This window comes from Podarcis gaigeae (genome assembly GCF_964106915.1).
Source record: "Podarcis gaigeae genome assembly, chromosome: 16".
Lineage (NCBI taxonomy): Eukaryota > Metazoa > Chordata > Lepidosauria > Squamata > Lacertidae > Podarcis > Podarcis gaigeae.
In genome coordinates this window covers 17,919,356-17,935,684 of record NC_139693.1, presented here as the reverse complement: position 1 = coordinate 17,935,684, position 16,329 = coordinate 17,919,356, and the positions used below count along the sequence as shown (strand labels likewise).

Sequence of the window (16,329 nt, the reverse complement as noted above, 5' to 3'; positions counted from 1 at the left end):
CACCACACATACCCCTCCTACCATGCAAAATATCTGTTTACATGCTTTCAAAAGAACCGTTAGGAATGAAGTGAGTGCCTGTGAAATGCCTTGCCAGTTTGGCAGCAAGGATAGAGTTTGAAGTGAGTGAGTCATAACATTGACTGGAGCTGTTTGACCTATGCTTCTGTTTTCTTTTTATTTCTTTAAATGGGCTCCTTTCCATTCTGGAGGAATGATTTCCTACTTCTCCAGAACTGCATTTGCTTTGAATGCCAACAAGACAGAGGCTGTATATAGCCTTGCTGTTAGAGCACAGCTAGGCTCAAAGTTGGTGGGCAGGAAGTTGTTTCTTGAGACATTCTCTAAACAACTCTAAATGTCCAGAGCTGGTTAGGCTCAAATCTTTTCATGGGAGATAATACTAACCCCTGGTAAGTTATCTTTTACCCTGTCTGGCTGGTAATAACGAGGTACGGTGCTGGAAAAGCCTGAAGGGTGCTTCTTTGAAAAAAATAGGTACAATACAATAAAATCTGGCAAATAGCACTTGTTGAAACTATTAAAATAAAATTGGCATAAGGTTTGAAGCATAAAAAACTGTTTTACAACTGATTGGTGCAGCTCCGTTATTCACATGGCTAAAAATGAAAACAGAGGTCCCTTCACAGTATACAACTTTGCGATTAGCAGCATACACTGTTTATTGCCTCCTATACAAACATTCAGCGTGGAATATTCTACTTTATGCATGTATGATGTTATGAAATGTAAGAATCTCATTCATATATATAGAGATATATTCTAGGCCCTTTAGAGCTTTAAATGGCCAAGACCAGCTCCTTGAATTGATTCCAGGAGCAAAGTAGCAACCAGAGGCTGCTATGAGATTGATCATACGTCACCAATCAACGCCAGTCAGATCTCTGAAAACCTCAGTTTGAACTGAGTGTGCAAATAGCAGTTTTGCTTGCTTTCCCCAGATGAGCGCCTTACAGCGGATGAAATGGATGAGAAGAGGCACCAGAACATCGCCTACCAGTATCTCTGTCATCTAGAAGAAGCCAAACGGTGAGGGTGCTTGTGGTCGGGTGAGGGTCTAAGAGGGCCTAGATCAGGTCCTTGAGGGAGCTTTGTGGTCAAGTGGGGTTTTGAACCCAGGTCTGAGGTCTCTAACTACTACACTGCTGTACCCTGTAGGACAAGGCTCACTAGACTGGATGGGCCTGCATTGGTCTAATCCAGAAGAGCCTTTCTTATGTTCTTCTGCCACTATTGCTTGGGGGGCATGGGGTGGGGTCTGGAAGGACCCGGGAATGGCTTTTGAAGGCACAAGGGGACAGCCATTGAATAAATCTGGCCACCTCTGGGCATGTGTGCCGAGGAAACAAAAGGCATCCTTTGCATTGCTCTCTGCATATTTCAGCTGGATGGAGGGCTGCTTGAAGGAGGATCTGGCCTCACCAACTGAACTGGAGGAGAGTTTGCGGAATGGGGTCACTCTGGCCAAGCTGGGTCATTTCTTTGCACCTGACGTGTGTCCCTTGAGGAAGATTTATGACCTTGACCAGGCCCGTTTCAAGGTGAGTGTCTTCCCCTTGCTGAAGCTCAGCTCACGACCATTTTGCCTCACTGGGGCTGGTGGGAACTGTAGTCCAAAACATCTGCAGGGCACTAAATTGGTGAAGACTGGGCTAGATTGAGTCATGGTGGAACTCTGCGTCAGGCAGCTTTAGCTTTGATTTTGATCAGGAGTCTGCAGTTTTTTCTTTTTTTTTAATAAATTTTTTATTAAAGTTTCCATAATTTTTATAACAACAAAAACAAAACAAAACAATACATTAGACACAACAAAGAAAAAACAAGTACAATTTCAAAATCTTATTTTCTTATAGTTTACTTCCCCGACTTCCTCATACTTCCCCTTTCTGTATTCCAATTTCTAATCAATTATTCAGCAAATCCTTCCCTTATTTTAATCTTAAGTTTAAACTTACTTATTCTCTTTAACTTATCCTTTACAGCTAATAACTGCTTATTTTCTAATCCAACATCATTTTAACACTCATTAATTTTGCAGTAGTTCTTTAAATAGTCCTTAAATTTTTTCCAATCTTCTTCCGCTGTTTCTCTTCCCTGGTTTTGGATTCTGCTTGTCATTTCTGCCAGTCCCATGTAGTAAATCACCTTCATCTGCCATTCTTCCAAGGTGGGTAGATCTTGTGTCTTCCAGTACTTTGCGATGAGTATTCTTGCTGCTGTTGTAGCATACATAAAAAAAGTTATTTCCTTATTTAACACCCCCTGGTCGACAATACCTGTCAGGGAACTGCCATCGGAGGGACAGGTGGTGGAGAGGCTCCAGGAGAATAGGAGAGACTCTACAGCAGAAGAAGGAACCAGTAGGGGGAGAGCAGGAGTTCCAGCGGAAGGGGAGTCGGGGGAGAGGCTCTGGGATACTTCTAGTGAGAATAGTGAAGAGGTAACAAGACCCCCGTTAGGAACTCCCACCCTTCGCCGGAAACTGTCACGCAGAGAGTCACGAAGGCGCATGTCCGTCAAACAGCTTTTATGTTGGAGTAAGTTCCGTAGACGCCCACTGTCAGATTCTACCAGCGACTGACGGAGTCATGCTTTGGGGGCTCTGTTAGTGCCTAGGTTTGGGTGACCAGCCCAACCCCAGAGGGATCAAGCTTTTACGCACAAGCAGCTCATTATCCCATCACAGCAATCTGACAGTCTTTGAAAGCAGCTTGTGCAAGCAGAGGGCATCATGAGCGAACCAGCCGGAACCGGAGGAGCTGGAGCTGGAGCAGGTCCAAGCCTGGAAGAAAGGTACAGGGCGTTGGAGGTCCAGCTCGCGCTGCAAACGGCGAGGCTCGAGGAGAGGAGGGCTCAAGATGCGGATAAGGGAAAAACCACCCCACTTGCCAGAAAGGTGCCTGGATTGGTGCAGAAATTTGGGGGGGATCCCAGGAACTATCAAGCCTTTAGGACAGAGATGCAATATGCTCTCAATCTACTGTTTGATGACTTCCCCGATGAGAACTCTAGAGGGGCGTACGTGATTGGCCATCTAGAGGGAGGGGCGAGGGACTGGATTAGGCCCCTGATGGCAGCCAATAATGAAATCCTAAAGGACACAATGATTTTTTTTCGCGCCATGGACTTGATGTTTTCCAGCGAGATTGAGCAAGGGGTGGTGCGCAGGCAGTTAATGGCGTGTAAACAGGGGAGCCGATCTGTACGTGAGTACCGGACTGAGTTCACCATGCTGATTCATAGACTGGGGTGGGACCTTGCGAGTGAACCTATTCAAATGCTGTTTGAAGAAGGGCTCTCTCCGGCAGTGAAAGATGAACTTTCCTGGGCGCCTAGGGCGGAGTCTATGGACCAGCTGACTAAATCTGCGCTGTCCATAGGAGCGCGCCAGGAAGCCAGAGCTTTGGAAAAGCGGGAAGGAAAGGGGGAACGTTGGAAGGACTTCCGCATTCCGGAGATTCCGGAGCAGCCTTTCCCGCCAGCAGAGCCGATGGAACTTGGAACAGCGCGCGCACAGTTTCAAACACCAGTGAGGGGCGGAAGAAGGAGGGAAAGAGCGCCAAGAGATGTTATCTCTGCCAACAGCCAGGTCACTTTGCCAGAGTCTGTCCGCAAAGGAAGGAATGGCAAGGGATGGCGGGAACTGTTGGGGGAAAGGAGGAAGAAGAAATCAAGGAGCAAGTAAAAGCCAAGGAAGAATATAAGAAACAAGCAGACAGAAATAGGAGGGAAGGTGAAACTATAAGGGTGGGAAACCGGGTGTGGCTATCCACCCAAGGACTACCGTTCAAGGGAGGGAGTAAGAAATTGAGACCCAAAAGATTGGGACCCTTTGAGGTCATACAGCAGGTCAACCCAGTAATATTCAAACTCAGACTGCCCAGTCACATGAAATTGCACCCAGTATTTCACAGGTCATTACTGTCGCCGTACCGAGAGGGACGTGAGTGGGGGGAGCGTGAGAGAGAGGTCACCCAAACGCCCGTGATAGAAGAGAGAGAACGCGACATGAACGTGGCAGGAATCATTGATTCCAGGTGGAAGGGGAATCAGGTGGAATATCTGGTAGAATGGGAGGGGGAAGTTCAGTCGGAAAACACTTGGATACCAGCAGAGTTAGTCAAGGACGAGGTTTTAATAGAAACATTTCATCAGCGTTTCCCAAAAAAACCGCAACCCGTGGCATGATTTAGAAGGGAACACTTTGGGACCACCGATGAGGAAGGGGAGTTTGAAGGGTTCCCAGAGTCAGGGGTGGGTGAGGAAGCCGACTCCCGACGAAGAAGAGGAAGACGAGGAGAGAGACGGTACGCCGTGGTTAGAAGTGTTTGAATCCTCGGACGACGAGGAGAGTTCCTTCAGGGGCTTTCCGCCATCACCGCCAGTGGGAGAGGAGGCGGGGGGGTGAAGGGGGCCCTGGGGGGGAGGTGGATGTCAGGGAACTGCCATCGGAGGGACAGGTGGTGGAGAGGCTCCAGGAGAATAGGAGAGACTCTACAGCAGAAGAAGGAACCAGTAGGGGGAGAGCAGGAGTTCCAGCGGAAGGGGAGTCGGGGGAGAGGCTCTGGGATACTTCTAGTGAGAATAGTGAAGAGGTAACAAGACCCCCGTTAGGAACTCCCACCCTTCGCCGGAAACTGTCACGCAGAGAGTCACGAAGGCGCATGTCCGTCAAACAGCTTTTATGTTGGAGTAAGTTCCGTAGACGCCCACTGTCAGATTCTACCAGCGACTGACGGAGTCATGCTTTGGGGGCTCTGTTAGTGCCTAGGTTTGGGTGACCAGCCCAACCCCAGAGGGATCAAGCTTTTACGCACAAGCAGCTCATTATCCCATCACAATACCCAAGAGAAAGGCCTCTGGTTTCTTCAGGAAGGTATATTTAAATACCTTTTTCAATTCATTATATATCATTTCCCAGAAAGCCTTAATCTTTGGGCATGTCCACCAAAGGTGAAAAAAAGTGCCTTCGTTTTCTTTACATTTCCAACACTTATTGTCCGGCAAATGATAGATTTTTGCAAGCTTGACTGGGGTCATGTACCACCTGTAAATCATTTTCATAACATTTTCTCTTAAGGCATTACATGCCGTAAATTTCATCCCGGTGGTCCACAATTTTTCCCAGTCAGCAAACATGATGTTATGACCAATGTCCTGAGCCCACTTAATCATTGCAGATTTAACCGTTTCATCCTGTGTATTCCATTTCAGCAGCAAGTTATACATTTTTGACAAATTTTTAGTACTGGCTTCTAACAACTCACTCTCCAATTTTGATTTTTCCACCTGGAAGCCGATTTTCCTGTCTATCTTAAAGACCTCCATTATTTGATAATAATGAAGCCAATCTCTCACTTTCCCTTTTAATTTATCAAAACTCTGCAATTTCAGTCTGTCCCCTTCATATTCTAGAATTTCCCAATATCTCGGCCATTTAGACTCCATTTTAAGCTTCTTAACAGCTCTAGCTTCCATTGGCGACAACCACCTTGGAGTTTTATTTTCCAACAAGTCTTTATATCTAGTCCAGACATTAAATAGTGCTTTCCTGACAATATGATTTTTGAAACCCTTATGAGCTTTAACCTTGTCGTACCACAAATATGCATGCCATCCAAAAGTATTATTGAAACCTTCTAGATCCAAAATGTCTGTATTCTCAAGAAGTAGCCAGTCCTTCAGCCAGCAGAATGCTGCCGCTTCATAGTAAAGTTTAAAGTCTGGCAGGGCAAATCCCCCCCTTTCCTTTGCATCAGTTAAAATCTTAAATTTTATTCTGGGCTTTTTGCCCTGCCAGACAAATTTAGATATATATTTCTGACACTTCTTGAAACAGTCCATCTTGTCTATAATTTGCAGTGTTTGAAACAAAAACAGCACTCTTGGCAATACATTCATCTTTATAACCGCAATTCGACCCAACAAGGAAAGCTTCAAATTTGACCAAGTTTCTAAATCTTTTTTCACTTCTGTCCAGATTTTCTCATAATTGTCTTTGAATAAATTCACATTTTTAGTTGTCATATTTATTCCCAGATACTTCACTTTCTTGACCACAATTAACCCTGTCTCATTCTGAAACCTTTCTTTTTCAAAAGATGTTAAATTTTTCTCCAATACCTTTGTTTTTAATTTATTCAGTTTAAATCCTGCCACCTGACCGGAGTCTGCAGTTTTTTCACTGGCTCTGTTGGGTCATGAAGTTGCCAGTATCTTCAGTTCCTCCTCCACCACCCATCTCCAAAGTTGGAGATGGAAAAGGTAGGGGGCTTGTTGGGTTATTGTTGCCCCCCACCCCCGCTCCACAGTCCAAGGCTCTCCAGCTGCCTTGGTTTTGCAACACCACACACGCACGCCCCCCCAAAGAAGGGAATTATCTGTGTGCAATGGTGGGGTTGTGACTTCCACTCCCATCTGCAGCTCCAAGATTGAGACCGAAGCTGGGCTCAGTCATACTTAATGGAGGGCAGTGTGCCCCTTGCCCCAGAGAGCGAAAATGTAGACCCTCTTTTTATTTATTTCTATTTTATAAGCTACTGTTGCTGCTTCTTCTTCTTCTTCTTCTTCTTCTTCTTCTTCTTCTTCTTCTTCTTCTTCTTCTTTTGCCCAACCCTTCATCATAAGGTCTCAGGGCAGGCTACAACGATAGAAAATTATTTTAAAAGTTACAGCTACAAAAGACACAAAATCATTATTAATGGAACAGAATAAAAATTCAGCATACAAGGTGGGTCCGCAAACATACAAATCTGATCTATTTCAGAGGCATAAAATCTGAAATACTTTCAAAGAAGAGGCATCAAAATTGAACATCAAAAAGCTGCAGTAACCAAAATAATAAGGGAAGAACTTGGCATGGAAGTAGCTATTTACCTCTCATTCCATGTAAAATACATTGATAGGGACTGATGGTTCTACTACAGTTCACTTTTCCTTATAGTGGGCAAACTTTCAGAGGCAGAGCAACGCACAGCAACTGTGAGTAATAGCAAACTCACAGTAAATATCCTGTCTTCAGTCCTATCAGATACCACAGAGTCAGTGATCAAAATTAGCCAGGTGCCAGGTGTGTTTCGTGACTCGCACGGGTCCAATTGCGACCATGTGGAGATCTCTGGATGCCAGGCTGGCAACTGGGGAAAGCAAAATGCCACTTACAGAAAGATTTGGAACATTTTCCTTGAAGCTTGAATTAGTTTTATTCTGGATTGTTTTATTTGATGCTTTAATGTGTTATAAACAGCTTTGAGATTTGTTCTTTAAAATATAAAGCGGTATAGAAATTGAAATAATAATAAAGAATGTTAATAATAACAAGTCAGGGGGAGGGGAATGGTCCTTAGGTATTCCATTGTGGCGACCACAGCCTAGGTTTAAGGCGCCATTTGGCAATTAGATTATATAGCTGAGTATCTAACACTGCACACAGTAAAGTGCAGAGAGATGGCCCTGGGTTTTGGTTCTCAGGCTGCCCCGAATGAAGTGCTTCTTCTTTCCTTCATTCTAGGCCTGCGGGCTGCACTTCCGACACACGGACAACATCAACCGCTGGCGGGATGCCATGAGCCACATAGGATTGCCCACGGTAATGGATTGACCTTCTAGTCTCTTGGTACCTAGAAATATTGCGTTAATCCAGCAGCTGGGAAGCTCCAGCCCGCAAGCCCGACATGACAGAAGTTAATAAAATTACGCATGCCATGGATAGAGATAAGTTTTGTCCCTCTGTCGTGTAACACTAGGCCTCATGGGCATCCAATGACTCTGAATGTTGGAAGATGCGAGGCAGGTAAAAGTCCTCCTTCTATGAAACTCGCTCCCACAGGAGGCAGGGATTGTCATGAGACAAAGGTTGTGGAGAGCAGAAGAAGCAGTAAGGCCTACAAGGCCTACACAGTCATTCAAGCCTAAGCCTGCTAACAGCAAAATGCCAAGTCACTGTAACTCGGGTGATGACTCATTCTCCCTATAAAAGTAGCCAGTCTCTCTATGGGCCTCAGTCAGAGAGCAATCTAGAGAGCTGTATAGAGTGGTCTGTGGAATAGTGCTGTTGTTGCTATGAAAACCTAATGCAGACAGAGTGGCTCCAGGACTCTAGTAAATCACTAAGACTGTGCCCTTGTGAAGAGTCAGATAGCTGCTATGAGCACTCTGTGTATGCTCTTTAACTATGCTGTTTCTGAACAAGTTTATTTTCTTCAGTAAAGTTTTATTCTGTTTATAAAGATTACTGTTGTGCAACAGTGATGGCCATCAACATAGATGTCTTTAAAAGAGGATTAGACAAATACAGTGGTACCTCGGGTTAAGTACTTTATTCGTTCCGGAGGTCTGTTCTTAACCTGAAACTGTTCTTAACCTGAAGCACCACTTTAGCTAATGGGGCCTCCTGCTGCTGCCACGCTGCCGGAGCCCGATTTCTGTTCTTATCCTGAAGCAAAGTTCTTAACCTGAAGCACTATTTCTGGGCTAGCAGAGTGTATAACCTAAAGCGTATGTAACCTGAAGCATATGTAACCCGAGGTACCACTGTACATGGAGGAAAAGCTCCCAATGGCTACTAGCCAGGATGGCTATGCTCTGCCTTTGCAGTTGGATGCTGTAAATGCTTCCAAATACCAGTTTCAGGAAACCACTGTAAGGGAGAGGGTTCGTTTGCATGGGTGTCCCATTGGGGCATCTGGTTGGCCACTTTGAGAATAGGATGCTGGACTAAATGGGCCATTGGCCCAATTCAGCCAATTCTTACATTCTGGTTAGTCTCCGCATTTGGCCCAAGAGGTGGGCAATTTTGGCCAAGTCATGCCTGCCTGTGCTACACCTGTTGTACACATATGACATCAGGTGTTGGGCAGGTCAAGATGCACCCAGCCCATCTGTCAAACTTGACTCATGGGAGGTTGGCAGAGATAAGGATTTGGTTCGCTGGCTGGAACCAGTTCATCACCCCCATCTTACTCATGAGAATAGTAAATGCAGCTGTGTTGGGCCCTATGAAATAATTCCAGAATTTATACTAGCGCCGTGTTTTTTTCAATTAATGCCAACCTAAATATTAGCAAAAATAAAGTGCAGCCTCTTGAGTCCTTCAGAGCTCTTAATCAAGCTTCCACGGTATGCGAATTGGTTGCCCTAATAAAAAAGGCATTTCCTTGATGGGTGTTCTGAAGTTAATCTTTTGAAATTCCACTTCTGTTTTTCAACAGATCTTTCACCCTGAAACAACAGACATCTATGACAAAAAGAACATGCCTCGTGTGGTATATTGTATTCATGCTTTGAGGTAAGGAGGGACAACCTTCGTACGAGGGCTGGAATTCTGACTGTTCTCCCTCCCACACCATGGATTGCAGTGCAAGTCTTTTGTGGCTCCTCAAGAGTAGTGGAAGTTGGTTCTCCTCCCCCCCTTCTCCCCCCCTTCTTTTTTTGATGTGAGCATGTTTTGGAGTCTCTTGGGTCCTTTGTGTGTTCACAAGCAAATCCAGATTTTTTGTGTGTCTTCCCTCCTAGTTTATACCTCTTTAAACTTGGGCTGGCTCCCCAGATCCAGGATTTGTATGGAAAAGTCAAATTCACAGGTAAGGAGGAGAGTTGGGTGTTTTCCTTGTTGACACTTAGTTTGTGTGTTATGGAGCAGATGGAGGACAGCTGCTGACCCTGTGTTTCTTTTCTGTTCAACTGGAAATCCCATTCCAAGCATTGTGCTCTTTGTGGCTGCTGCTAATTGAGTGCAACGTATTGAACCTTTTCTCTTTCCCTGTCCTAGAGGAGGAAATAAACCACATGAAACGTGAGCTAGAAAAATATGGTCTGCAGCTTCCATCCTTCAGCAAGATTGGTGGGATCCTTGCTAACGAGCTCTCAGTGGACGAGGCTGCAGGTAGATAACATTTGTGGAGGAGAAGAGGCCATTTTTGAGAACCCAATGGAATCGCCATGTTCAGGCACTGTACCAAGTGCCAGGAAGAGCTCCTGCCTTCAAGCCCTACTTGCAGGCTTCTCAGATTCAAGCAGCCAAGCGCTGTTGGAAACAGGATACTGGGCAAGGTGAACCTTTGGTCTGACCCAGCTGAGTTCCTGTTGCCCTGTGCCAGAAAATGCAAGGAACAAATTGTTCCTCTGAACCAGCAGGGGAGAAATCAAGAAAAGAACAGGTGGGACAGAAGGATAGACAGATATAATGGACTGGTTGGATGCAGAGGAATAGTGGGAGGAACCAGCTGGGGAACCCCCAAAAGAAAAAGGCTCCGAGCTCAGGGATTGGTGATGGGACGGCGATAAGTGATCAGAGGGAGAAGACTGGAAGGAGGTGTCGGAAGCTGAAGAGGTGACAGGGTTTAGTGAGCAGGAAGAGGCTGTGGCAGAGAGGAGTCCAGAATTGGAGGCAAAAGTGGAGGCTGGAGAGGAGAGAGGCTAAGAGGCAGAGGTGGGTCAGGCTGGTGAAGAGGCACGGGTGTCTCCCCCTCCTGCTGCAACAAGCTCCCCTCCCTCTGATCTCCCAGAACCAGGAGAGGTATGCGGTGGGAGAAGCAAAGGCAAGAATGTAGACAAAGTCTCCCAGTTGCTTGGGAAACACCCTGGAGACAAGAATTAGCCAACTGTGGGGAGATGGGGAGCTTTGGCCTAGGCAACTGCTTCATGGGAGCAAGACCTGAGTTGCTGTGCTCATTAGACCCGACACTCCTGTGCAAATCCTGTTTTGCCAATAAAGAGTTAACCCCAGCTTGCTCAGTATGATTTACTGCTGGCTCTCTCATGTCACCATATTAGGCCACATCTACACCACACATTTAAGGTACATGGCTTCCCCCATCCTGTGGGAGTGTCTGCAAAAGTGCACCGAACCTCCTGATTGTTCTATTCCAACTGCAATAATGAGCTCCACACAGCCGTTGTACTTTGTTTCTTTGTTCTTCGTTGTTTTTAAAGCAGGTTCCAAGATGGAAACTGTGCTATGTCACTGTGGGGCGGAGGGCGTTTGGCGTTTGTGTCTTTGCTGCCTAACACTGGACTTTGCCTTTCTTATTCCCACCCCCTAGTCCACGCCGCAGTCCTGGCCATCAACAAAGCAGTGGAGAAGGGGGTTGTGGAGGAGACCGTCCTGGCCTTGCACAACCCCAGTGCCATGCTCTCCAGCCTTCGGGAGGGCTTCGGGGCCATCTACCAGGAAGTTCTCTACCTGGCCAAGGCAGAGAAAGCCAAGAATGGGAAGAACCAGGTAAGCAAAGGTTGTCTGAAGTGGAGGTGGTCACACTGATGCACTTCGGATAAATGTAGTGGTGAAAGTGGTGGTGGTGGTTTTATTTAGGTCATTTGTATACCCCACCATATTTTGAAGAAATCTCTGAGCTGTTTACAATATCATAAAAATATCTCTATATACTATATACTATATATATATATATATATATATATATATATATATATCTCCAATCAACGTCCACAATTTAGAGCCCCACAGAATGCTTGGCTAGAAGAGATGCTCTTAAAACAGACTTTGCCAATCTAGGGCTCTCCAGATGTTTGGGACTACAACTCCCATCAGCCCCAGCCAGCACAGTCTGGAGGGCAACAGATTGAAACCAAAAGTGTTGCCTTTTTCTTCCGCACACTCAGCGTCTACAAGAAATCCCCGATGGCGAAGATATTTATGATCGGTGCCTGACCCAGGCCGAGATACAAAGCAGCATCAACAACGCAAATGGTAAGCAGAACGGCAGCCTCTCTGCCCTACTCAGGGCGACCTCTTTGGAGTTCAGCAGTTCAGTCTAGATATGGCGCTTACATGATTTGCCCTAAAGCAGCATTGGCTCACCTGTGGCCTTTGGGGTGTTTTTGTTTTTAATTTTTTAAATTTTTTATTAAGTACAAATTAGAAAACATACATATTTACAACAAAAGAAAATACATATAACCAAGGGAAAAAATTAGAGAATACTTTTCCTCTTTTCATATTTACAGTTATTTATACCTCTATAAAATGCTATTCACAATAAAGGAGTGAAATTAAAGATAAGATTCTGATATCTTGCCTTTGGGGTGTTTTTGGACCACAATTCCCCAGCAGCCTTGACCTTGGGGCGGTTGCAGGTTCCCCATCCTTCCCCAACTATTGTTGAGAGCCCAAATCATGGAGGCCGAGCCATTGTGGCTAGTCACAATTGATACCCTTCTTCTCCATGAATTTGACTAATCCACTTTTAAAGCTGTCCAAGCTAGTGACCATCGCTGCCTCACTAGGAGTGAGTTCCATAGATTAACTGCACCGTGGGAAGAAAAGAAAAACTTTGTCTGTCCTGAATCTTCCAGCATTCAGCTTTGTTGGATGTGCATGAGTTCTAGTGTTATGACAGAGGGAGAAAACCTTTTTCTCTATCCACTTTCTCTGCCAGCTTCTGCCATGTCCCATATTTGGACCCATATCTGTGTAATGACAGGTGAAGTTTTATTGTACTCAAAGGCCTGTACAGGCAGCTCAATTTGCATGCAGTTGATGCCCGCATGACCACACACATGAGCCATATTCAGTACCGGAAGAGGGGGAAATGGCCTTCCATGTGTGATGACCTGGAACGTAACCCACTGCCTGTATTCTGAGAGGCAGCCACTTGTAGGGGTCTTTTTTTTTAGCACTGCAAAGATCCTATAAAGAGGAGATCCCCGCCCCCCCGGGGGGGGATTAAGCATCAGTGCAGGGTAGGTGCTGTACCACTGCGCTATGGCCCTGAGAAGAGGGAGAAGCGATTTGCTTTTCGATACATAAGCACTCTTCACGATTACTTTTTATTTTCTGAAAACATATAGCGAAAGGCGCTCTAGAGCTGGTGGACGATGCCCTTGAGGAACAGGATCCCCAGGGGTTGTACTGCGCTTTGCAGGATCCTGCCCTGGCTTTGAGGAACCTGCGGCGAGAGAATGCGGACTGGTACTTGGATCAGCTGAGCACTGACCGGGAGCAGAAGGCTCTGGTAAGGCTCATTTGGTTTGGTGGAAAGGAGGAGGAGAAGAAGGGCAGTTGTGAATCGGAACTATTTGCCCCCCCCCCCAGCTGATTGGCCACAATTCCCAAGGCAGGATTTATAAAGTATTATCGATTCTAATTCAGTGTTTTGTTATCCCTGGTATACATGATTATTAACAGTGGTCCTGTGACCTTCCATAACAAGTTTCTCCTTTAATTCATGTAACGCTTTGGAAATTCTGTATCTGATATTTTGTAAAGGCCTCTGGCTATGTACAAAGAAGTTGACTGACAGTTCCCAAGGACAGAAGCAATCTTGTTCTGGACACATCTCTAAAGATGCTTGCAGGCTCCTTCTCCACACTGAAGCAAAAAGCCCTTTCTGGAGTACAAACAACTGGGGACTTTAGCTCAAATGTTGTGCTAAGGTAGCCTTTGCCAACCTGGTGGCCTCCAGAGGTTTTGGGCTACCTGGGGCTGATGGGAGTTGTAGTGTGAAACCTCTGGAGGGCACCAGGTTGGCAAAGGCTGTTGGAAGAGCCTTTTCTCATTACAATTCTGGCTCCGCTGCAGAGGCCAGGCTACCGTTGGGCTTCCGTGCAATGCCTTAAACTACCCAGTTGCAGTGAGATTCCCCAGCCAACCTTGTTCTTTCCAGCCAATCACGCTCCCTATTAGCTTGCATTTAAGCCATCCTTTTGCCTGTTTTCTCAGGAGCTGGGCTATGCGGACTTGCTTGAGCAAGAGGAAATCCAAGCTGGGCTTTACGTGGCCAACGAGAGAGGAGATCAAGAACGTGCTGGTGAGTGAAGATCTGCCCTTAGGACTGAGGGCTAGTGAGTGAACCCTGGGGGTTTAGGCATTTCAGAATTATTCGGTGTGTTGTGCCTCAAATGATTGATATGTGTCACTTGGGAAATTGCCAGAAACCATTCATTCCTGGGGGAACTTGCTGTCTGGCCTATACTTTATTTGTAACATGCAGAATAATTATTAGTGCATTCATTTGTTTAGGGATGGGGTGGTGATGAACCTTAGGCCTGTGGGGTTGTTATGCATGGAAGGGGGATACTCTGTGGCTGAGCTGTGGCTGCTGGATGGCTCAAGAACCCAATATACCCTGTGTATACCATGGGTGGCAGCCTAGTTGTGGGATGCTGTGCGCTCATCAGCCCTCCTGGTTTTGCTACCCACTTAGGAGCAGATTTTGTCTTCAAGCACCAGGTTGAGATGCATTACCAGAGATCTGAACTCACCTTTGTGAGTCACGTACTGAGCAGGATGGGCCCCTGGCCTGATTGAGTAGGTTCTCCTGGTGGTCTTTTTTAAAAATTACTTAAAAGTTTATTGGGTACTGCAGAGATTTGCCAGAATACAAGTAACCATGAACGCGTGCTAGAGAGTTGCAACATACCCCCAGGAGCTGACCAGTACTGTACTCATTATGTCAGGAAGTGGACAGAATTATTGGCTGTGCAGCTTGAATAATCTCTCTGCTATCATTGCAATTCTTGGTTATCCATACCATCTGTTTGGCTCCTTTGACAACTGCTTGAAACTGTCTCTTCACAAAGCACTTTTGATCACAAGGGGTGCATTAACAGAGGACCTGCAAAGGCATTACTTTACCTGTGCCAGGTTAGTGGCAGAAAAATATGTTAGAAATTGCAGTTAGAAAAGATGCAAAGTTCTACTGAAAGAATATGAAGAGGGGGGAGAAATTTGCTTCAGGTCGGAGCCAGAGAATATAAATTGAAGGCCTTTGCAGATGACCTAGTTTTGACTTTTCAAGAGCCAGTCACTAGTACAAAAAGAGCTTTAGAATTGATTCGAGCCTTTGGTCAGGTTGCAGGTTTTAAATTGAATAAACAAAAAACTAAGGTTGTGGAAAAAAAATTAACAAATGTGGAAAGAGAAAGATTCCAAGAGGTAACTGGTCTAATTATGGCAAAAAAAGTGAAGTATCTGGGAATTAATATGACATCTAAAAATGTGAACTTATTTAAAGACAATTATGATAAGTGCTGGGCGGAGATAAGGAAAGATTTAGAAATATGGTTGAACTTGAAGCTTTCCTTGCTAGGCCGAATTGCTGTGATTAAAATGAATGTATTGCCTAGAATGTTATTTCTGTTTCAGACATTACAAATTGTGGATAAACTTAACTGTTTCAAGAAGTGGCAGAAAGATATATCTAAATTTGTCTGGCAGGGCAAAAAGCCCAGAATAAACTTTAAGATACTTGCTGACTCAAAAGAAAGAGGGGGTTTTGCCCTGCCGGACTTAAGACTGTATTATGAATCGGCAGCCTTCTGCTGGTTGAAAGACTGGCTACTACTTGAAAATGTAGACATTTTGGATTTGGAAGGTTTTAATAATATGTTTGGTTGGCATGCATATATTTGGTATGACAAGGTTAAGGTTCACAAGGGCTTTAAAAACCATATTGTTAGGAAAGCACTGTATAATGTTTGGACTCGGTACAAGGATTTGCTGGAAAATAAAACTCCCAGGTGGCTATCACCAATGGAGGCTAAAGAGGTGAAGAAACTCAATATGAGAACTAACTGGCCGAAATACGCTGAGATTTTAGAATTCGAAAGTGGTGAATTTAAATTACAGAGTTTTGAGAAAATCAAGTCCAAGGTACGAGATTGGCTCCATTATTTTCAAATAATGGAGGCCTTTAAACAAGACAGGAAACTCGGATTCCAGGTGGAAAAGTCGAAATTAGGAACTGAATTGTTAGAACCAAATACTAAAAACCTATCAAGAATGTATAACTTGTTGTTGAAGTGGAATACAATTGATGAGACAGTTAAGTCAGCTATGGTTAGATGGGCGCAGGACTTAGGTCATGATATTATGTTTGCTGACTGGGAACAGTTGCGGACCACAGGTATTAAATTTACGGCATGTAATGCCTTAAGAGAAAATATTATGAAAATGATTTACAGGTGGTACATGACCCCAGTCAAGCTTGCGAAGATTTACCATCTGCCCAATAACAAATTTTGGAAATGTAATGAGACCGAAGGTACCTTCTTCCACCTTTGGTGGAACTGCCCAAAGATTAAAGCCTTTTGGGAAATGATCTATAACGAAATTACGAAAGTACTTAAGTGCACTTTTCATAAGAAACCGGACGCTTTCCTTTTGGGCATGGTCGGCCAATTGGTGCCAAGGAGGGATAAGATCTTTTTTATGTACGCCACAACGGCAGCAAGGATTCTTCTAGCAAAATATTGGAAGACACAAGAGCTACCCACGCTGGAAGAGTGGCAGGCTAAAGTGATTGACTACATGGGACTGGCAGAATTGACTGGCAGAATTCGCGACCAAGA

The 16,329-nt window shown here is 45.0% G+C and overlaps 1 protein-coding gene across 4 annotated transcripts in view; it reads left to right on the top strand.

The window, feature by feature from the left end:
- The window catches only part of IQGAP3 (IQ motif containing GTPase activating protein 3), a 49,108-nt gene that overhangs the window by 3,055 nt on the left and 29,724 nt on the right, over positions 1-16,329 (top strand). For 2 of the 4 annotated variants that reach the window (XM_083716823.1, XM_083716822.1), the window contains exons 2-11: positions 963-1,050; positions 1,406-1,562; positions 7,532-7,609; positions 9,231-9,307; positions 9,535-9,602; positions 9,791-9,904; positions 11,064-11,242; positions 11,641-11,728; positions 12,829-12,992; positions 13,700-13,787. In XM_083716823.1, the coding sequence (XP_083572949.1) occupies positions 963-1,050; positions 1,406-1,562; positions 7,532-7,609; positions 9,231-9,307; positions 9,535-9,602; positions 9,791-9,904; positions 11,064-11,242; positions 11,641-11,728; positions 12,829-12,992; positions 13,700-13,787 (1,101 nt within the window). Of the gene's footprint in view, positions 1-962; positions 1,051-1,405; positions 1,563-7,531; positions 7,610-8,063; positions 8,180-9,230; positions 9,308-9,534; positions 9,603-9,790; positions 9,905-11,063; positions 11,243-11,640; positions 11,729-12,828; positions 12,993-13,699; positions 13,788-16,329 lie in introns of those variants that run through there. The other 2 variants (XM_083716824.1, XM_083716825.1) reach the window with 2 other exon arrangements.